This window comes from Candoia aspera, chromosome 18 (genome assembly GCF_035149785.1).
Source record: "Candoia aspera isolate rCanAsp1 chromosome 18, rCanAsp1.hap2, whole genome shotgun sequence".
NCBI lineage: Eukaryota > Metazoa > Chordata > Lepidosauria > Squamata > Boidae > Candoia > Candoia aspera.
Window position 1 is genome coordinate 5,742,666 of NC_086170.1, and position 23,459 is coordinate 5,766,124.

At 46.6% G+C, this 23,459-nt stretch overlaps 1 protein-coding gene across 1 annotated transcript in view; it reads right to left on the reverse strand.

Annotated features, from left to right (window-relative positions):
* Window positions 1-4,361: 4,361 nt before the first annotated feature.
* Window positions 4,362-23,459, reverse strand: part of PLCH2 (phospholipase C eta 2) — a 192,979-nt gene continuing 173,881 nt past the window's right edge. Inside the window, exons 19-22 of the mRNA XM_063317739.1 lie at window positions 22,770-22,916; window positions 20,961-21,040; window positions 11,557-11,884; window positions 4,362-6,524 (exon numbers count right to left, since the gene is read on the reverse strand). Of these exons, the coding sequence (XP_063173809.1) occupies window positions 4,891-6,524; window positions 11,557-11,884; window positions 20,961-21,040; window positions 22,770-22,916 (2,189 nt within the window). The 3' untranslated portion in view covers window positions 4,362-4,890. The remainder of the gene's footprint in view (window positions 6,525-11,556; window positions 11,885-20,960; window positions 21,041-22,769; window positions 22,917-23,459) is intronic.

Below are 23,459 nucleotides of genomic sequence, written 5' to 3' on the forward strand. Positions count from 1 at the left end.
CAATTCTTTCACCTGGAATGAGAATCTACTAGGGCTTTCCAAGTGTAGAGGCTTGTTCTCTGTCTTTATGTACAGGGCAAAAAACAACACACACACACACACACACACACACACACCCCTTTAGGGAGAAAAAAAAATTTCCAGGGTGATGTTAAATGGTGAGCTGGTGCCTTCTGAATATTAATGAGAGATGCTTTATGCCAGGAACAATGCTGGACAAGACGCCAGGACATCATACATTCAGTTTTGCTGTTGGCAAGATCCTTCCAAGACTTCAAGGACATGGGAGGTTTGTCGCAAAAGTGACCACACCTCTTGAGTCCAGGAGCAGAGATTTTCTTGAAAGCAAAACAAGAAAAAGGGGAAGCATTCCAAGAAAACCAATCAACAGGGCGAGTCAGAGCACTTGATTTGAAGCCCACCTTGAAGCGGAGTTGCACAAAGGCAGACAAGCTCCATTTCTCTGGATGCATCCAGGCTGGCATTCTTTCCCAAATCCTTGGATGGGTACAGAAGGGAGAGCACCATTCCAGGACTTGGTGAGTAAAATCAAAATGTTAAAGGCCATGTTTTGAAATAACTTTTCTTTCCTTTTCTCCCATGGCATGGAAGAACAGTGCCTGCAACTGAAATGGGAGCTGGTATTTTGGCCAGCAATGGGACACAGAGCCTGCCCAGTTTAATGGATGGTGGTACCCAAATGTTCAATACTTGTGTTTGTGCCCATGCAGTGCCTGTGATAACAACAAGGCAGTCAACTGCCTAGCCAAAAAGGATAATAATTAGAGTTTTCAGATCTGCATCCGACGGTCCCATCAGGCAACTTCTGATCATCCTGATATTTTGTTGTCCTCCCAACCTGCCCTTATCATTCACTTCCCACCTGCCCTTCCCACATCACAGCGATTCCCTTCAATGTAGATCAGTATGTTAATCCTCACCAGCATCCATTCAGTGAATCAGGAGCCAGGGGATTCGGGAAAGGGAAGGAGCCATCCATCAGGAAACACACACAGATGGAAATGCTGCTTCAGCACCCTTTGTGGGTCTGGATCAAGGGGGGAATATCAGTCAAGAGGCCCAGGCCCTTCAGCTTTCTCCACAGTGGGATTCTCTTCCAGGCCATGACCTCGGGAGGTTATCTGGTCTCTGGTGGCAGCCTTAGCAAGACCAACAGGAATTCCTCTACCTTTCAAGACTGCTGAACTTGACAACTCATGTTGGATGGAAGGTAGTAAGAGAAGATACCCTGCTTAACTTTGAAAACAACTCATGTCTATGTGCCACTTATATACCTCACTCAGACATACAGCATAAAGTTCTACAGGAGCATCAGTCCATCGAGCTCAGCGTGACCTAACTTCACCAGTAGCTGTTCTCTTGAATTAAGGTGATGGATGGGAAACAAACCCAGGATTCTTCTCAAAGCAAGTCTGTGAGTTACATACAGATATGGCACAGCACGTATTTGATAAGGATCCTTTTCAGCTACAAGGCCTGGTACCAGCACGGAAACCCTGAAACCCTTCGAATCCAGGTGAATGAATGCGATGGAAGTCTTTGAGCCTGGGAATGAGAATGGATGGATGTTTGCCAACTTTTGCAGAACAAGAACAAGTGGAGATTCATACCTGCTAAACAGCCAGCCAGCCAGCCAGCTCTTTAGATCAAGAGAGTTGGAAAGAGGATCAAAGGCGTCGAGGAGGACCCACTGGAAGACCCTCACTGATAAAAGGAGAGCTGAAGCACACACGTTTCAAGATTCAGTAGCCTGATTCCTTTTTTCCTTGCAATAAACTCAGTTAACAAGACTTGGTGACAATTTCGCCTTCTTGGGTACTGTTAGGGGAACCGACACCGAGCCTTGAATCTGGGGTCACCTGCTTGCCAAGCAGATTCACACGCCTACATAATGGTCTCATGAAATACGATAGCTGCAAGCTGTAATACCAACACATTACACAGCGTACCAAGAGAAACAACAACCCCAACCACACGCATATATATATTTACAACACACCCCTGAGGACTAATAATATCGTGAAGAAACACCATCATCTTCTGCATTCTCTACAGCGAGCCTTAAAAGGAGTCATCCGTCTTGACGTGGAATGCTGCTGAAAGCAGAACTAATGCACACTGCAGGCCAGTGCTTCTCAACCTCAGCAAATTAAAGAGGCGTGGACTTCAACTCCCAGAATTCCCCAGCCAGCATGTCCATAAGAGGTAACCAGTATTGGTTCCCCTGGTCATAAATTGCAACAAGTCCTTGTCGATCGAGTTGGAAAACTATTTAAAAAACCAGTAGGATGCAACTCTTAGGAAAACTCAGTCAAACAGATTTCAAGTCCCACAATTCTTGCTGTTAGCCACTCTGGAAACAGGCGTGTAGGAGTTGAAGGCCAAGATATTTGGAGGGGACCAGCTTCCCTGCTCCTCTCCTTAAGGACACAGAGAGGCATTGGAATTTTTTTCTCAGGGATGCAAATCAAACCCAAGTACCAGCACCAGCAAGGAGGAGGAAGTTGTTAGAACAAAACAGGATCCCATTTGCAGCTTTCGCAAAATTGGACCTCCATTCTAGGATCCATCACGGAAACTCAAGGTTCAGTCCCCACTCAACCACAAACCTTGAAATAGAAGACTGTCTCACAGTTAATGACACACTAGGAAAGAATTGGGCGTAGTCGACAACTTAGAGGAAAAGGTGGCATCTGAATAATTACAACAAAGGACTCCTGACATTGCTTGGAGCTGCAGACAAAACAACCAGAGGCAAATAGGTTAAATAATCTTTATTTTTTGAGTTGCGTCAGGTGGTTTTACAAATAGATTTTAAATTATTTGCAGTTTAGAGAGAGGAAACCAACCAACAAACAACAAAAAATTCAGCCCTCAGCCTATTTCTTACTCTCCAATCACATATAACAAGAGCTAAAAAATAAAATTCAATTTATATGATCTCTCAATATATTTTCTGACTTTTTCTTACTGGTAAAATTTGCATTAATTATAATACATGTTAATTAGGCAAGGGGAATAAAGCAAACAGTTTTAAGAAGGAGTTTAATCTCTGTTTTATCTCTGAACAGAGTTAAAGTTGTCTAATTTTCTTTAAAACATTGATTATTTTTTTTTAAAGTATATTGCATGGAAGTGCAAAAAAGACAAGCAAAAAACATCAAGAAAGGTATTTCTGGGAAAATACCATCTTTGGTGATTATGAAATAAGAACAAAAAATCCTGCTTGTTATACTTACTGCCTGAACCTTCACCCCTAAATCAACCATTTGAAACAAGAACGTGATTTTGAAAGAGACGCTGGACTTGCAAAAATAATAGCAGCAAAAATAATAGCAACAATCTTAGGAAAAACCGAGTACAAAAATGCGTACGTTTAGAGAAATGCACACAAGAACGCATGCAATTTTTTTGTGCAAACTTGTTTTTTGTTTAAAAAAAAAAAATCTGAAAATGATGCGGAAAGAAACTTTGGGCCAGAAGAATGAGGATCCAAAATAAAGGATCTGTCCTTTATTCCTAGCTGGTATCCACTTTTTCCTGGTCGTTCTCAGTTCCCACAAACTGCCTGACTTGGTTTCTCCTTTTAAAGGGAACAAAAGTGACAATGCAAGTGGCAAAATGGGGGGGGGGGGGAAATGATGCAGCTAAGTAAATTTGCATTACCCCCTGGGAGATCATCATCATCAGCCTCGTTATCAAAAGCACTTTTCTCACCGGCCACATTTTGATCCAGCAGCCTCCTTGGCCAGGGGAGAAAGCAACTTGTGGGCAGGATGGTAAGCAATGGGACACGGGACTATCTCTTTTGCTTCAAAGAAAAAAGGAAGATATTTCTGCAATGACTTGATACAAGATGGGAAAGAACTCGGTTGAAACAGAAGGGATGTTCACCCTGGCTTTAGCTGGGTCCTGAAATGGCATAGGTATAATGCCAGTTTGGAGCAAAGGAAGAGTTGGGGAGGCAGGTGGTAGAAGTTACATCTATAAATGATGATTATCACAGAAGCTTAGCCATGAGTTACCTGAACTGGGGAAAAAGGGGCACCCTATCCTTTTGTCTGGGCATCATGTTCCACAGATCAAATGATTTGTTTTTTTAAAGCCTACAGTTAAAACCCAGCTGAATAGGGAACATTACAAAAGGAAAGGAAGCTGGCAACAGGCCATAATTTTTTCCTATCACTGTTCAAGAGGACATCCTGGAGAAACCAAGAAGAACCGACTCCTGGCCACACAGCTCCTGAAAAGCAGGTTTCCCAAGTTTTCACGCTGGTTCGAAACCTTGCAAAGGCCGTCCGGCCAAGAGAAGAACCAAGCCATTGGAACTACGGGGAGACTAGAAATTTATGGATAGTTTTGGAATCATGCAGCTATCAGCTCCTGTGAATGCAGCACCTGCCTCCGTCACGCAAGCTGCGCTCCTTTCGGCTTTGCCTCCTGGAACTGAATAAAACTAAGGCCACAACTGATGGCCGAGACAAATTCTTATGCGTTCCTTTTCCTGGGACTGAGGAAAGCAGGCAATGAAAAAGAAGGAAGGGGACAATCGTGCAGATCCTTGGACATGCTTTCCAGGGAACACAGAGGGGGAGAAATCTTCTCAGGATCTGTTCCCACCCTGGGAAAATTCAGTTGCCCACTCCCCATAATGCATGCTACAGACTGCATTATTATTATCATTATCATTATCATTTTTCACAAACATAAAATTGTCCATTGGAGGAGGTGGAGGAGAAGGACGCGCCCTCCCTCATTGAACGAGGGCTCGCCGCACTATGCATTTTCTTAAAGAAAAATGCGGGAGGGGGTGTTGGTTTTGCTCCGACAGAAATGTAAACATCGATTCTTGTTCAGCCCTTCCCAGAGTCAGAGTATGAACATAAAGACGGCTTCGGGGTCAGGGTTCAAGTCAGTCTGGTTCTGGTTCTTGAGTTGGGATGTAAACAGGCCAGGGGAAGTCGGGTCTGTATAAGCCCCCCCTGGAAAGCAGCAGGCTCCTTCGGGGATGCCCCGCTCCTCAATGCTCAAGGCCAAACTCTTTAGCTTCTGCCGTTCTTGAGCTTGCTTGGCCCGGTTGGCGATGTACCTGACTCTGCTCTGGCTCCGAGAAGAGGACCTTCGGAGCAGGACCGTCCCTTCCTCTTGCTCCTCAGACTCGACGGGCTCGAGACGGGTGGGGGACGTGATGTCGTTCTCCTGCTGGAAGGAGGTCAGCTTCTTCAGGCGCTCCGTCAGCTCGTCTGGAGGTCTCCCCGAAGACCTGAGGGCCCCACGGTGGCGCTGCTCCCTCACGGAACGGGTGGCAAAGCTCCGGCTGATGCTCCGGTACCTGCTCTCCAAATTGCAGGCGATGTCATCTGAGGTAAGATCGCCAAGGCTTTTGGACTTAGTGGGATTGGACTCGGGGTTCTCCTGCTCTTCCAACTTCAGGCAGGACCGCTTGAGGCTCTCCATGTACAACCGGTTCCAGGTGTTTCTTCTTGATGCAGGCGATGATCCTAGCTCAAGGCCCCTGGCAAGCGGCCGAGGGTGCAGGTCATCTTCCATGGGTTGATCCAACCTCAAGTTGGGGTTGGACTTGCTCTTGGTCACTGTGGGGATTTCACGCCCCGATGCAGCATTCGCAGACCACGGCCTCACAACTCTCCTCTCGGGGATGGCCTCAAAGGTCTTGGGCTGAGCACCAAGGTCGGGGAGGCTTTTCCGGGCAAGGTTGGGCAAGGAGAGGTCTATAACGGTATCGTTGGAGGACATGCTCGAAGAGGAGGACATGCTGTCCCTATGAGTGGTGAAATCAAGCTTGCTCCAGATCCGGTCATTGACCGTGGCATCCCAGTACACTTCAGGCGCAGGAGAAAAGGTATTGGGATGCTTCATCGAGACTATGTAGTCGCGCCGTTTATATCCTTCATCCTTTGATCTCCTCACTGCCATCTGAGGCGTGGGGACCGTGAGAGCTCCAGTTACTTTGGGAGCTATGTGGAGTGGAGTTGGCGTGGTGCTGTTTTCCCTTTCCCTTTGGTGTGGCTGCCCAGCTCCGCTCTTCTCAGCACTTGTCAGCTGTTGAACCATCCCACCTGCCTGCTTCTGGCCACTTCCACAGGAATGGAGCCAACAGTTGCCTAATGCTAGGTTGTGCTGAACTTGTGAATGGAGAGAACCTCCATTGCCAGGAGCTCTTTTCCAGCCCCCTCCTTCTCTGCTGTTTTCCATCACTTCTTCCTCTTCCAAGACACCAGGATCAAGGGGCATCTTCTCCAAAACTGCATGCTGCAAAAGAGGAGGCCTCTCAAGCTGACTAGGCTGGTCCCTTCCATCTGAAACAGCTTCCTGGGAATGATCAGGCACAGATTCTTCTTTGGGATCATTGACAAGGTTGGGGGACAGAGGAAAGCAGAAACTGGAAGGTTGATTCTCATTAGCAAGAAAGGGCTCCTCATTGATGGTCTGCAGACTGCATAAGGAAGGGACCGACCTACGCATTGAGAATTGGCGGACATCTGGAGGGAGAAGGAAAAGAAACCCATGAATGAGTAAATGCCAAAGAAGTTCTCAAAGAGATGTCTTGCACACCTGCTGCCCACTTTGTAAAAGTACGTCTTGTGCTTTGTTCTCCCATTCCAGTATCTCTGAGTTAAAAGCTGAAAATGGTGGCCTAGTCTGAGTGATACTTGTCCTTCCCAACCATCTCAATATGTGGAAGTAGGAGCAACTGCGCACAGCTCTGTCTTGCCACTGCACACAAATGGGCAGATCATGAAATTCATCCTCAGAGACACGGTGTTTCCTGGTTGGCTTCCCAGGTCAAAGGAGGAAAATCAGCTGGGTGATCTTACGTGATGGAGGTGAAAATTGGAAAAGTTTCCCACTCCTTCCCACAGGGAGGAGAAGTATCAGGTGAGTGGGGGAGAGCTGTGTATATTCACCTCCTCCATGTTGGGGGGCTGAGGGGAGCGGTTGTGTAGGAACAATCGTCATCCAAACTGGCTTACACCTACCTGAATTAGAAGGTAGCTGGAAATGGTTACTTCTAGCCTGAAAAGGCCCTGGGTGGTAGGGGTGCTCAACACTGCACAGCAGTGTCATACAATCAGCTTAGGGTTAGGTGACCTTTTTCCCTTCCAAGAAGGAAGCTCAAGAGCCCCCACAAAAATTGGACCTCTCTAGGCATACTGTCTCCTTGATACTTTTCACCTCCACCTTCATTCCAGGAAGAGGCGAAAAGGGGGCATCCCACCTGCTCTGTTCTGGCACTGATCCTGATCAAACCACTACAATTCTTGTTTTCTTTGAATTTCATTCTGGCAAAGTTTAAAAAAGAGGAAGCCACCATCTTCTGGCCTCTGTCATTGGCGTAGAAAAGGGATGGTGCAGGGCACATTGACCTGGTCATCCCAGCCCTGCCGACACAGAGCTCAGCAAACTGACCAGAGTAGGGTTGACCGGGTCATGTGAACACAGCCAGGGTCAGAAGAATGCATGGATTTTGCAACCAACACCACCTTCTCACTCAGAAGCAACGGCTCAGCGGCCATGCTCTGCAGGAGATGCAGGCATACAGTGAAACTAGATCTGATCCCCAGAGAATCCCAGGGACCTGAAGTCTTCAACCTCTCTCCTAATTTTCTCTTCAAATTACAGCCCTGGAATGAAAACGGTCCAGAGCCATCTCCCACCTACAGAAACCCCACCAACACTGATGGGCCCCAACTCCCAGCAGCCCCTGCCTTTGTGTGGCCTGCTGGGAGTTGTAATTCAGCAGGTCCCAAGTTGTTGCCCTTTGCTTTAAAGCAGCGGTTCCCAACCTTTTTGGCACCAGGGACCAGTTTTGTGGAAGACAATTTTCCCACAGACGGGGGGTGGGGGTGGGGATGGTTTTGGGATGATTCAAGCGCTTCCTCTTTTTTCCCAACCTTTTATTCTTTTTTCTTCGTGCTGTTTGGAGACAGCAGCCAATGGGCTTGCTTTCTCTGACAGGAGGCGGAGCTCAGGCAGTAAGGCAAACGATGGGGAGCAGCTGTAAATACTCAGGCTGTAAATTCGCTCGCTCGCCCACCGCTCACCTCCTGCTGTGCAGGCCGGTTCCTAACAGGCCACGGACCGGTACTGGTCCACGGCCCGGGGGTTGGGGACCCTTGCTTTAAAGGATAATGAAAAGAGGGGGGGCTTGTGAAGCCCTGGATGTCTGCAGCCTCTGTCTCTGCACTGCCATAAGCAAGAGAAAGTCAGCAAAGCATCAACACAGAAGCCTTCTTCCCTAATCAGCTGACAAGCACCATCAAACCTGGTGGCAGGCAAGCGACCACGGACCTGACTTATCCCTTTCCAGATGAGACCAAAAGACAAACGCCCTCAACTCTCTCCCAGATAGAGAGGACACCCATATGTAATGGGAAGAAGGGATAACCTTGAGGAATGGGAGGAAGATCCGCAACCAAGACAACAGTCAAATAAAAGGAATTTGAGTCCGGGGCAGAAAGTAACCTGAGAAAGCATCTCAGACAGGACCCTCCCTAGTTCTCATGAAGTCCTGCCTAAAGCCGGCTGGGTGACCTCAGGCCAGCCACTCTCTCCCAGCCCAACTCACCTCACAGGGTGGTTGTTATGGGGAAAACAGGAGGAGGAAGGAGTATTAGGCATGTTTGCCACCTTGAGCTATTTATAAAAATAATAAAGGTGGGATAGAAAATAGATAGATAGATAGATAGATAGTATTAGCTTGTGTATCATTGGTTTCCAAGTTTTGTCTACGTTGGAGAGCTGACACCGTATCTCCATGACCATTATTACTTAGCAGAAATCTTACACAAATGAAAGCTACACACAGATATGCATGCATGTGCATCAAACATTCACGCGCAGAGAGGCATGCTGCAGAAAAACCAGAACACCGGAAATTTCCATTTTAGTTCGGGCTGTGGAAAAGTTTCAAAAGGATGCTTTGCCAGGACAACGCATGAGGCAAGAAATGTTCTGTGAGATAAAAACCAAAACCCCTTTCACACTCAACACCATTCCAGATGCCTCTTCCAGTGCTCTGGGTACAGAGAAGTTTCTTCCAGTAATTAGACCCGCCAGAGGGAACAGTCGAAGGGACTCAACAGATCTCAACAAGGGAAATACCTTCGCGTCCACTTCTCCCCAAAGCGAAAGAGCATTGCCTCCATGCCGCAAAGGGTCTTCTCAAGGTGAATTGGGGCCACCTGACTCAGAACTACTCTAGATAGCTTTCTATAACCCAGCGTGGGTTTGCTTGGTGTGGCCACCTCCACAGAACTCCCAGCATTCCCTGGGGACACAGCCAACATCTTTGGAGGCACCCACTCCCAGAAAGCTGAAACTTCATGAAATAAGTCTAGTGGACATGGTGGGAGACTGCTGCTCCTTCCCCAAAGACCCTCCAAGGCCATAAAAAACATGCAGGAAATGTTTCAGACAACTGTGAGAGGCTGGAAAGGAGAAACCACAGATAAACGTGTGAAAGAAGGAAAACAAAACCATGAAAAGAAATAAACAGCAAAGCTCATCAGTTACCTGGAACTCGATCATCCTTTCAGTTCTTAACTACATGATAAGAGAGGGCATGTGGAATAGGACAAAAGAGAGGAAGGAAAAAAAAAAGAACAGTTAGGCTGGAACAGATGGGGAATAAATTAGTAAAGGGGAGCAAGGAAAAGAGACCGTCTAAACATGCTGATCCTGAGAATTCGCTTTTCACCAACCAGAAGGGACTCAAGGGTAGGGGCTGGGGACAGGGTTTCTCTGGGAGGCCATGATTACTGAAATCTATTGAAATGTGGAGCCCCGATGAGTAGATGGTCACAGCTTTAATATGAAGCACAAAAAAATAGCTGTGAGGGGGTGGGCCGCGGGGGGAGTAAGATGTCCTTCTCGTCCCAGGCGATCGGCTGATGTTCAGCGTAGGGATAAGAAGGCAAAGATGACAGAAGCCTATTCCCGTTCAGTCAGAAATCCCAGGGGACTCTATTACGGCCATTTTCAGCTAGGTTAAAAAAATCTGACGTGCGCTTTCCCAGAAATAGGCTTTATTGGAACGGCGGGATTGAGTTCACAACCGGCAGGCGTCAGGTGGCGCTCCGTATTTGGACAGCCCCACTCCGGAGGCCGTTAAGACAGGAAATACTATGAAAGAAAGAAACCATGATTCTCATGAGGCCTTTGGGCAGCTGACTCTCCTTTCAGCAGGGTAAGTTACTCTGAGAACAAGCAGAAGAGCCAAGGGCTGCCCTCACTCCGTGTTGGCTTCGGTGGGGGTCATTCCTTAGCTACAGCTGAGGGCTCGGGTGGCATCATTAATGCCAACTCCACGATCCCTGATTTCCAACCAAAATGAAGCCATTCACTGGCCATCAGAAAGCTGCTTTAGAACCCATGTTTGTATAATAAATAACCCAAGGGACCAGGGGCAATGCCAGTGACAAGTCAACTTTCCCCTTTCCTTGATGTAGCCCCTCTGGTTGGATGAGAAACGGCTCTCAGGATCACACCTAGGCATGATTCAAGGGGACACGCAAAGGCACATCACAACGACCTGCAAAAAGGGTTTTGCCACAGGAGATGGCTCGGCATGCGGGGGGAATTGCTATTTCTCTACGACAAAGCCCCCAGCAGAACTGAAACCATGAAGAAAGGCTTCAACAACATGCCTGGACCCCCACCAGCAAAGGGGGAAGCAAAAACGTCCAAGTCGCATGCCGACCGGTGAACAAGGAGTGTGGATGTTTCTATGGGGAAACGAGGACACAACCTGCAATGGATGGTTGGGTGAAGAAGATCTGGCCTTACCAGTAAAGAATATAGGGGATTTGCTCCGAATTTCCTCCAATTTTTCAGCAAACAAGGCATTCATCTCCCTCTGAAGGGTGCCCGCCTGTTTTCGGGAGCTCTCTGGCCAGCATTTGGGGGAGTCTGGGCTTCCAAGGCTCTCTAAGCTGCTCGAGCTGGAGGACACGGACCCGTGGATGGACCCCACCAAGTTGACGGTGCTTCTGTATTTGCCACCGGGCTGAGTGTGCCATCTGTGCCAGGAACGATCTTTGACCCCGAGACACTTGGAGTCCCCGTTTTCCTTCCCTGAGGTCCCAAAGGGCTGGCAGGTCCTGGGCAGGCTACTGGCAGCCCCGTGGCTGGTGCACAGGTGCAGATCTGACCGGGCCCTGGGCTGCTCCTGGATCCCCCAGCGCTTGACCTCCACCCTCTCCTCTCCCGCCAGGCTGCCGTAGCAGCTGCAGCGTGGAGCATCACCGGAGGCGGGCAGACCGGTGCTGGGGTCGCTCCACTTGCACTCCATGTCAGGGCTCTCGCTGGAGCCGATCATGCACTTCATGCAATAGGTGGCCACGCCAATCCTACCCGATCCATCGTTGGCACAGCGGGCGAAGATGCCCTGCTTCTCGCTGGGTGGCTCCTGGAGACAGACCCGGGTGGCTCTCCGGATGGGCTCGCTGAAGGTGGCGTCCCTGAGTCTCTGGCCGGGGCCGCTCTTATCTCTGCCCAAGCTGTGAGCCTTACCTTTGGATCCCTGGCTGTCCGCTTCCCGGCTGACACCCTCTCTAGGAGCAGATGGCGTGGGGGACGGGCATTCGGACTCTTGGTCAAAACGAGGATGGGAGGACTCTTCGAGGGCGGGGTCTTTGCCGGCCCCTTCAGAGCCACTGTCTCGGGCGTCGATTGCAATCTTGGGCTTTTTCAAGCTCTTGGTTGGCGCGCTGGCGGTCCGCCGTAAAATGTGACTGCTAAAGGAATGTTTGCGGTTGAGCTGACCAGCAACAGGGCTGTCGAGAGAGGCTTGCTTTGGATTTCTGAGAAACAGACTTTTTAAGCCCAGCGCTTGTTTGACCTGGGGGGAGAGAAGAAGGAGGAGAAAAGCCATAACAGAGCATGTATGCTTCTTCCCCAGCGTGGAGAGGGGGAAAAAAAAATCCAAACCACCATCGGTAGCAATATGCAAGATGTTATTAACCTCATGGTAGCCTCAGCTAATCCCGGTTGGACTGGAAGACAGAATTAGGAGGAAGATACGAATGGCAGTTTGGTTTCAAGACTTCCCAGTTGCATCGACCCTCCCTTCCCGAGCTGTTCTGTTCCCATTCCCTAACCGCAATTACAGTCGCCCTTGTCCGTGAAGAACATTACGTCCCACTGTTTTCAGTGGGGTTATTAATTCCCGGCACACCGAGGGAGGCAATTTTTCAAAGGGGATTAAGCCATGACCCCTGCTTAAACTTTTTTGGCCTCTGAGTTGGCAGTTCTGGAGGGCAATAATCATCCTTGAAGTAGAGAGGAAAGGGGAGATTTCTCGTGCCTGAGGTTTCTCGTGGTCATCCCTTCCCACCTTGCTTTAGATTTGCAATGAGCCAATTCATTTGAACCAAAAAATGTTGAAAATCATCTGAGTTTGGGGAAAGCTCATTTTAACAGACTGTCGGGGTGGGGGGGGAAGAGGGTTCCTTTTACTTTCAAAAGTCTGTTAAATGCAAACGTAGGTTGTTGTGCCGATTAATATCCTTTGTACCATGACATCATGATGCAAGATGTCATAAAATTAAGGTCAAAATAATGTAAATTGAATGGCCTCACCCAGACTAATTTGGGCGCAATGGATTCATCCATTATCTGGGGGAATGTCTGGATGGAGATTTAGTCTGTTGCATCTGAAATCCGCTAAATGAGAGGTCTGTTAAATCGAGGCTTTGTGACTTTTGTTTTTATTTGCTTGCATTAAAAAGATTCTCGCATGCAGGACAGTAAGAAACGGTTAGGAAGTTTCATCCAAACTAGACCTGACTTCAAAACTGACCTGCCGTGAGAGCTGATGTGTATTACAAGGGCAGGCAGGTGTGTGTTTGTGCAGGAAGAACTGTCTACAGCAATTTAGGGGAAATGGTGTGCTGTTCCTTGAACTTTCGGAATCCTTCTCCAAGTGAGAAATTGGCCCAGTACCTTTTGAGCGAGGATGCAAGTTCTATCTGTGTAATGTAGAGCTACCCTTGGGGACCCATTCCAATTTTTTCTAGATGCAATCCCCAAACTTTATGTAATGGGCTGACACTTCATACAGGGAGATAATTAGCTGATATTGCAGCAGGTTTCTTATCTGTGCTTATTATTGGAAGATGACTATGGCAACAAGGAATGCCTTAAATAGCCCTCCAGGTAAACTCCAGTGATGATTACAATCCATGCTTGGAGAAGATCTCAATCTATTCCACATGCCACTCTCTTTTGTGCACAGTGAAATTGGTTTGCACTGACCCTGGTTTGAGGGGGCTGCTGTTGGTTTTCCCCTTAGTAGAGGTCAAAAGGCCTTGCCGTGTTTTTCCAGGGCTGCAAATCTGCCCTGTGTTCTTGATCCGAAAAATCCCGTCCTTCTGCACACCGCCCAACCAAGTGTTGGAACACTGCTGCAGTCACGCCACATGCCCTTGTTGATTTGTTAGCAAATGACAGCTGTGTCGGAAGCCACTTTGTTAACAAAGAAAAGCTTCAAAGAAAAGGGGCCCTGCCTGAAAGCATCACCTACAGTTGACAATAGTAAAAAAAGCAGTTTTTTGGTGCCACGGCCCTAGCGTTGGGGAAACAGGGCAATTGCTAAGTGCTTGGGGAAGATAACTCATCTCTAGGTTTGGCCGAGATTGAAAACACTTGGAGATGCTCAACGGACATCTTCACTGCCTAGTTATCTCTGAAGGCCAACACATATATGCCAGTTTCCTGTGCATCCTATCCTTGCGATGGCTTTGCCCAACAAGAAGTTTTCCAGATGTTTGGAAATACAGTCCCTATCAACTCAGATGGCCTGGCCAGTAGTTGGGGGTAATGGTAATCAGAGGGGAAAAAGCCCTGCAGGATACCAGATTGGGCAGGATGGTCTTGGGAAAGGCCAAGGTAAGGGAGTTCAGGGCAGAAGTCCAAATTAATCTGTTTTTTTAACTAAGCGGATGGCCAGCTCTTAACTGCCATCCAGGACACCCACAAAAATAGTGAGCTGTTTGGGCAAATACATAAACTGACTGTCAAACTCACAACAACACCATGTACATAGATTGCAAAAACCAGCAAGAAATCTCTCATGTACAAAATATACAGATAATGGGAGAGGGGACTCCCCCCCACCCCCCAAGAAATACAAGAACCCCGCTGATGGAATGTAGTGGTGTGCAGTGACCTTTCTCCCCCTCCCTCCCCTTTAGCCCCCTGAGGTCACGTGATGCATCCCCGGTGAGGCTACTCACTGACCCTTGAATCCAAACAAGCGATTCAAGATCCCAAATCCAGTGCAAATTTGGTGGGAAAAAAAGAAAGGCATTTAAGAAGAAGATCCAGCATGTTTGCTCCTGGTGTCAAGTTGAGGGTTGGGTCCCTTAAATGGAGGCCGAAGGAACCCAGATGACAAATTGCTGGTTTCGCTGGGGAGGAGATGCGCTTGGCTCAATGCAGAGCGGGTGTTGGTGGTGTTAGAAGGACAAACCATGCCCACCCCCATTAATAGGTGTTGCAGAACCAAGGATGAAGGCAAGCCATGGGCAGGGCAACTGGGATTTTTAAAACATTAGTCGGCGGTGGGGGAGAATCCTGGATCTGCTTCATAAATGTAGGACAGTCTAGAGGTTCAATGGCTCAGCAAACGTTCCAGGAAATGTCGCAATCCATGTTATGAGTGGAAGTTTTGGGTTTGGGTTGGTTTTTTTTTTTTTTTCCAGGAGGAGAAAAAAAAAATAAAGCTAAATCAAGGAAAAGACACAAAATGTTAATGATGTTTTTGGTTACAGAAGCATGCAAGCGTGATGCTCGGAGCTCACTACACCTTCCTGGGTCATGAGGGAGGGGGGGTACCTTCGAGGCGTCTAAATTTGCTCTGCTTCTAAAAGGAGACTTTTTTTGACACAAGGAAGTCCACTGCAATCACAAACAAACAGAAGTAAAAGGCAGAAAGTAAGACACAGAGAACAAGCTGAGACAGCACTGTAAGAGATCTAGGCAACGGCCGGAAAGGGTCAGGCACAAAACCCACATACGAGAAATTAGACAAATAACATGAATAAACTACGAAAGAAAAGGGGAGGGGGAGAGACAAAACAGTGGAGGGAGCCAGGTGGAGGAATCACACAGTTCACATTATTAAATTCCCCAGGAATGCAGAAAAGTGGGTAGAAAAAAAGAGCAACGTCACTTTCAGAGCGTACCAAGGAATTCTTAAAAGGGCTGAGTCCTCCTTTCTTGCAGAGAAGGACCCCCAAATTTGTCAGCTTTGCCAGGCTGTATTTTAGAGGCCCAGATTCCAAGCTCCCTAATAGCTCATTTTGCACCATTTTTCTCCAGCTCAGTGCTAACATTTCAGAGGATTTGCTCTCATTTTTGCGGGGCCACTTTGATTTTCCTTCTCCTGCATCATTAGTCGCAAACACCGATTTTTGCAGAGATTGCTCCAGGAAATATTGCGGGAAGATCAACAACACAAACCTCTGTGGTTCCTAGCATCTCTTATCCTGAATGTGTTAATTTTTTTACCCATTCTGCTCATGTCCTCCTTTCTCCCAAATCCAGGCATCTACCTAATTGTGGCCTGTAGCCTCCTATTAAGTCCTTATTAAAAAAGAAAAAAAAATGCCAGTCCTCAGAAAATATTAAACTTGTATAGATAACAACTGTCTTTTTTATCCACCTAAGAGCTCAGACATGGCCTCAGCACTGCTTCAGTTCAAGGAGAAAGAAGAAAAAAATGCTATTCTCCAACACCTCCAGCCAGATCGTTGGCAGTCAAGTGACCTAAAACCTTAAAATGTTTACTTTATGAACATGCAAAAGCTGCCTTTTTGTGCATACATAAGAAACAGCAACAAAAATTGTTAATATCTATTATCTTCTACCCCCAAAAGACTGAGAAAAACAGTCCTCAGCTATATAGTTGTGGAATCTGTCAAATCTTATGGTCCAAAAACATTTTTGGAGACTCCTCCAAACTTGGCTGCTTGAAAGTTAGTGGTGTGATTTCACCATGTTTAGAAATCTAGACAACAAAGGGAGGGGGATTCAGCTGCCCCACACACCCAATAAAAAACAAAAATGTGGCCCTGCCTATGTGTGCCAAATGACCCTTCCCATTTGGATCAGACTCTTCCGCACCATGACCCTCCATCCCAAATGTTAAGGATGACAAGATTAGCCATGCATTGTCCCTTAGACAAAATCACAGACACACAACCCTGCCTTTAATAAACCCAGTTTCAGCAAAAAATAATGCTGTGGCTGAAGTCACATCCCTATTTTAGAAAAGGATGTAGATACAAAAGGCAGGTATTGATATGAGGAAGAAGGGTTTTACACTAATTTAAAAAGAGCCATGCTAGGTGCAAGCAACATTTGGGTTAAATTCTAAATTTGTCCGAAGGCCCTGAGGGAGGAGGAGATGCTCCTGAGAACTGGTAGTTCTCCTTGTTTTGAGATCTCTTGTGGCTGCTCTAGACAGAAGATCCAATCGAGAGCTGGGTTGGGACCGGATGATCCCCAAGATCTCCAGCAGGTCTAGAATCCTCTCATTTCTGCTCCAAAGATGGAACTGTTTGGTAGCTTACTGATGAAACAAAAGGCATAGCAGTGGGAGATAGTAACTATTGCTGCCCTGGTTGTTCAACCCTACCCACTCCATCAGCAATATTACATGTCCTCCCTTATCCATTTTTTAAAATATTAAATATTAAAACCTGCCATTCAGTGCCAAATGCCACATCAAGGTAGAGATGAGGTTCAATAAGGTGTTAGAGGGAGTCAGTGGCTATTCTGTAGAGTGTTTGAAGAGAGGCCAGTTTATACAACTTCCCAGAACAAGAAGAGGGGCATTCCAGATGGCGGAGAACGGGAAGCTACATCAGGGCATTGAAGGATGTGGTCTCAATCCAGAGAATTTGCAGGCCCCCAATGTATTTTAAGGGCCATACAAACCAATCTAAGGTAGAATCCTTATTCCTGGATCATCACCTCCTTCCTCAAACAAGTTCTTCTGTTTGTTAGGACCCAGTAAGAGAGAACAAAAGGATGGTTTGGAAACCATGGATATGTCCACCTTTCTGTGTCTAGTTTTTAGCTGGCAACAATAACCAAGAAGACACCAACTTTTTCTGGAGCAAAACTGAAGCCAAAATGTAATGGATCTAAAATCAGGGATAGTCAACTTGATGTCCTCTGGGTATTTTGGAAAACTCCCAGGAGTTCTAGCCTCACCCGCTACACTCATGGGAACTGTTATTTAAAACAAGGAAATGACACCATTGTCTACCCTTGAGATGGACAAAACAGGTGGATTCAAAGGGAACCTCTCCGAGGCACAGTTTGGCAACCTCAGAATGATTTTTCTCCAAGGGTGTCTTGATTTTCTACTGTTAGCACAAGAATGTTCCATACTAAACTCATATCATTAAAAGAAGACGTGGGGACCGTGGGGTGAAAAGTCCCCTTTCTATATAATTAAGTCTTATTGAGAATGAAATGGTCTAATAAAAAAAAACAACCCTACAGTTGGAGAAGTCTTTTTCCAGAGACAGAAAGTTTACCATAGTCTCTTGCATAGATTGAGTTTTATACCATATTCAGTGGGACTTGCTTAGGGTCACAGCACATTCACAGAAAATGAGGGAATCTCTTCCTTAGAAAGATTAGAGTTAATAATTAGTATATTGATTCCCACGAAGTCAAAGGTAGCACGAATGTTAATGAGAACACAACAAGGGGTAGGTAAGTGATCTGAGAGCAGGAAGGCCAGATATAAAACAATCAAAAAACAAATCAGCTGGGGAAATTGGAAAAGAGGGGGGAACTCGAGGCGAGTTTACAGGCTACCACAGAGCTTCTCAGGACAGAAGGAAATGCAGGCTGGCTGTTCTGCAAACTGGAATCCAGAAAGTCCCCAGATTGCTGCCAGATTTTAAAAGGCCAGGTCAGTCAGCTGCCAATTAAAACCATCCATCAGAAAGCAACTCAAGCAGAAGAAGAGGAACGAGAGAAATCAAAGAGGGCAGGAATTATGTGGGACTGATCAAAGGAGGTTAATAAAGGGAGAAAATTGCCTTCAGTTGAGGGATAGGTAAATTTCAAATGGTGTGTGTGTGTGTGTGTGTGTGTAGGCTAGTTCATTACAAGAACAGAATTTGTCAACCCTCCCCCGCACCAAAAAACAAAATAGCATCAAATAATGGTCCTGCCTCTAATGGAAAAGTAAGCTTCTAGTCCTCATGATTCTAAGCCAGTGATTTAAATCAATACACTGAGAATCAGTCCCTCTAGCCCAGCAGAAGCCCTTTCCAGAGGCGGCCCCAAAAAAAAAAAAAATCAAGACCTGCTGCTATGTCCATCTGAAGTGAAGGGCAGTTGACGGGACCACTTTTCTACTGTGCCTAATTCACTAATTTATCACCGACGTAGTTCACTTTCTGATGCTTTAAAGAAAAAGGCACAGAGCTTTTAAGTGTATGGTTAGACACTGTGCTTCTGAGAGAGAGGAAGACGGAGGAAATCAAATTTCCCCCATTTCCTTGCTGCTTGAACAAAGGCTTCAGTTTATTAAGAGATACAGCATCTAATTGACTCTGAGCAAGGAGAGGATTGATCGATTCATCCTGTGGATTGATTAAAAGATCGAACATTTCTTTGGAGAGCGGCTGGGAGAATCTCTTTACATAATCGTCAGGTAACGAAATGAAAGGCAGCCTCGATATTTCCTTTCTGCCCTGCAGATATCTAACAGTTTGGGGCCAGAGCCAGGCCAGACGAAAAGGAATTACGGCACGGGCCTCCATCAAGTTTCTGATGGCGGGTGTGGAAGGCGAGGGAGGGGAAGAAGATGCAGAGAAGCTTGGCCCGTCTTTAATTTCATCTGACGCTGTGGACCAGACCTAGAGGGATTATAAATGGACCGTTTTCCAGACAAGATGGCTTTTTGTAGGAGGCTTCGAAACAACCCAGCTGGCATTCATCCAACCTCCCTGCTTTGGCTGGGAGCGAATTGAGAGGAGAAAGGAGGAAATCGAGGGAGGCTTGAACTTAACGTGTTAACTTCTCCCCTCCCAGATCCCCTTGTTTGAAGGATCAGAGCCGGCGGAAGCAGGCTCCCTAGTGCCAGGGGCTTTCACAAACGTTGCCACGCAACACTCCGGCGCTGGGTCCTTCCCGCCAGGATTCGCAGCACCTGGAATCCGATGGGCTCCTCTGAACCTAGACAAGGACCCGCTTGTTCTTTTCAGGACGTTTCCCTGCCTCTCGACACATTTTCCTGCTTTCAATGGGGCTCTCCAGGAAGGGCCGAGCGACTGAGAAAGGATCCCTCGGAAGCGAGACTGCGAACACGTATGCAGGCAGACGCACACATTTGCTCTCCCAGCCCTGGCCAACAAATCAAATGGAGCGAAACATGATTGGAAGAGGCAATAAACCAGCTTCCCCTTGTGAAAAACTCTGGGCAGGAAAGAGTCCCATGACGTAGATATGCAACTCCCAGTACTGGGTATTCAAGCACCTACTTCCTATGGTTTAATTCTGTCGGAAGTTTGGGGCTTAGTATTTTTTAAAAATGAGATATAGCATAGAATATATATGGATGAGTAGAAGGTGGATGAATAAAGCAGTAACGCTCTTTTTTCCTAGTTTCTTATTTTTCCAAGCTGATGGCTGTTCCATCCCACCTCTGAACTGGTTGCAAACTGACCAACATCTCTGCAGAGAATACACACAGGCATTTTGGTTGGGATCTCTTCTGATATGCAGTTTTCCACATAGTATGTATTTTGGCAAGCTGTTTTCTCTAATCTGGTTCATTCTGCTCTATTGTTTCACCCATTTGGCTTGACTAATTATGATTAATATGTCAAAAATGCACAAACACAGATAACTTGATCGATGAACTTGCTTTATGGAACTTGGGCCGAGATGAATAGGCGGCACACATTGGACGAAATCCATTGAATGTGGACAGTACAGAGGGAATGCACGTTTGGAGAACAGGCACAAGAAAACATATGGATTCTTGTGTGGATTGTTCACCAAAACATCTGCAAATGGAACAGAATCAACTTAGGCTCTGAAAAACGGAAAAGTTATCAAAATTTGAGAAAGGTGGATTTGCCGTTTTTTATCAAAGGTGGAGAGAGAAGAAAATTGGAGACAGAAATGATTAAAAAAAAACAGCTGCAGCTGGGCTTTTGTTTTTTTCTGAATGCCCAGCACGTTGAAAAAGGTAAAAAAAGAAAAACAGTAGAAGAAGAAAAAAACAAACCCTGAACTGTGAGATTTTTCTAATGTACATTTAAACAGTGCCAAACTATGACTTGGCCATATTCAAAAATTGCTAACACGATTATACCAAATCACGTCACACACTTCAGCAGTTGCAGTGAAAAATGATGTTCCCTCCTAAGCAACGCACAATGTAATTATTTCTTTTCAACCGTTAAAAGACCCTTGAACCCTGGAGCATTGGCAGGGCAGCTAGCTGGGAGAACAAGTTAGCAGAGTTACTCTAAAGGGAGAAGGAATTTGGACAGGAATTCTCCAAAACACTGGGCCAACTGGTCATCAGCATGGTACTTGTTAATCCACGTATCTCAACCGCAGCAAGGATAGGATTCTACCAAGGCCGTTGCTGCGTTTTGTGGGCAAGGCAAGAAAGCCGGTGCATGCTCAGAAATGCTTTGAGGACTGGTTTTAAAAGGAACTTATACATGGACCTCCTGATACAGCGATGTCTGTATTAGATGGGGCAGATCAAACACCAGAGAAACCAGGGCATTGTTGGTTCTTCCTTCCAGAAGTACAAGTCAACCACATCATCTGGAAGAAATCTCAGTTCATCCCAGAATAGACATCCCCCTCACCCATATCCAAACCTGAGGACAAGTTTGCACATCTTGGGCTCCAGAGTTACTCACCTTACCACATATGTCATTGACGGCTACGTGAACGAAGATGGAAGCCTCCTCCATGCCTTCTAGGTAGACATGCCGATAGCCTGAAAGCAAGGGAAGTTGGGTGAATGACGGCTTCTAGCCTCATTTAGCCCAAATCCCTTCCAGAATCCTCCAACCCGCCCCCGCTTTTCTGGTTGGAGAGATCCTTGCAAAGAGAGGGAAGAGGAGGATGAATGGAGGAAAATTAAGGGTGAGACAAGACCAGGATCTAGCAGAAAGAGGTGGGGATGTCAAGAAATGTATTGCCAAGGAAGAGCACGGAAAGGAAGCTAAGGGAAGGCTCTCAGACAGGCAAACCCTCCCAAACTCAACTTGAGTTAAGGAGGAATTGTTCATTAAGAAACAGTTGGGAAAAAATCTGGATATTTCTAAGCTTATACATGGTCCAGGAAAAACGATTATCTCCATCATCAGATGCTCTTTTTTTTCCCCAAACTCACCACAGTGCCAAGTGGAAGGTACATCAGAGGCACATACAGTGGACGGTTCTTCTGGTCCATCCATTTTTTCTCTCTGTCACCTGACTTAGGACTGAGGGACAAGGCGAATGAAAATACTACGTCTCCCAAGAGCCCCCAAGACCTTGGGAGCATGCTCACTCTGCCACTCATCGAGACCTCGCTGCAGCCCACTTAGAGGCCCACCCTCTCCAGAATACATCCTTCTCCTTCAGAACTCTCTTGGGGATCCAAACTACTCCAGGATGCACGGCAGCAGCAATTTGGTGCTGAAATTAGCCAAGATCAGTCTCAGAAGTTTCCAGATGCCAATGTTTAATTTATTGTCAGCTCCTTTATATCTTGCTGCTATGCTGCATTTGCCAGAGGAGAGGATCCTTTGTGGAATTCAGCGGCGGCCTCTCTTTCCAGTTATCAAAGAATGGAATCGCTGCTGACAATCACATATTTTCTAATTGATTTGCTGCTGTCCCAGCAGCCATTATTATTGTCATAATCCACCTGCCTTTTGTTCATTCTTTTCTTTCAAAGCCAGATAGATTCTTCCCTTCTTGTGAAAAACTTTCCCTTTTGCCAGATTCCCCAGGCTTTGAAGAGGATGAAAAGTGAAAAGAGGGAGGGAGAGATGGAAACAGGGCAGGGAGGGCTTTAATCTGAGCTGGGAAGGCCCACGCATATGTGCACCCACTCACAGGCCCCAAGGGAGAGAAGAAACGGATGGGGAGGGGGAGTCACATTAAAAACCTCCCAATTTTGCAGGTACTCATTCTCCAGCCTGCTTTTAATTTCATAAGCACTAATTGCAGCCACTGTTCAGCTGCCAATGAAAATGACACTTTCATTAAAAAACAAACAAACACCCACTCTTTGAAGTTGCTCCATTGATCCCCACCAAAGTGGGGATGAGCAAAGGTAAAGTTGGCAAAGATAACCAGTGACTCAGAGAAGCCTTTTTGTTATGATTGGCAGGCGGAATGGGGCGAGGAAGGATGGGATGACACTCATGGTAGGTATGGCAGTCCTTTCTCCATGGCTTCCGTTGCTGGGAGGCAGCAACACCAAAAGCTCAAAGGAGTCGGACCAACATTAATTTGCAAATGTCTCTCCAGGGGTTTAAAGCATTCCCTGAGATGATGACAGCTTGGAATAAGGATTTGGGGCACACCCAGCAAAGATTTTCTCTTTTAATGTCTGTTTAGTACCTCCCAATCCTACCTTCATAGACAAATTCTCAGAGCCAGAAGAGCATCACAGAGAGACCTCAGAGGAAATGCAGAGAAAAAAATGTGCTGCATGAGCAGGTCCATCTTACCTGGCAACATGCTTGTAAATGCAATCGTCCTCTGACCAATGAAATCCCTCCCAATGGGATCATGGTCCCAGACCAGGAAACGCACCAGGGCAATCTCCGGCATGCAGATGTTGAAAACCAGGGTTTCTTCCCACATCGGATTGAACCCTGCAGAACCAAGAGGAAGGGGAGAGGATCCTTTTAAGCATTACCTACAGACAACACTCAGCTCTCCCCAAATTGGGATTACCTGCCCATCCTCAACAAGTCAGTGTGAACATCCCAAAAGCATAAGTGGTGCTTCATGATAACACTGCCTGGGCTCACATGGAATTAATCCCCTTTTGCAGCCTGCTCGATGCTGGAACAAGGCAGTCATCCAAAGGGGTACCTTTGCACATACATGGAACTACCCCCCCAAAAAGAATCCAAGATTAACAGTCAACAAGCTCATTGTGCTGTGTGAGGGGTTTAGAATCACAGTAATAAACAGCTACTGATGTATGAATGTGGTCTTATGCCACTTTCTTTTGCCACCCCTAATCTACTTCCAAACACCCCCGAGATACTGCTTTATGATGGTTTTGAATAAATATTAGGAAGAACTTCCTTGAGGGACTGAGGTGCTCAACAGTGAAAGAAGAGGTCCTCAGAAGTTGTCAGGTGCCCGTAATTCCTCCAGCAGATGCTAGGCAGCCAACTATCAATGAT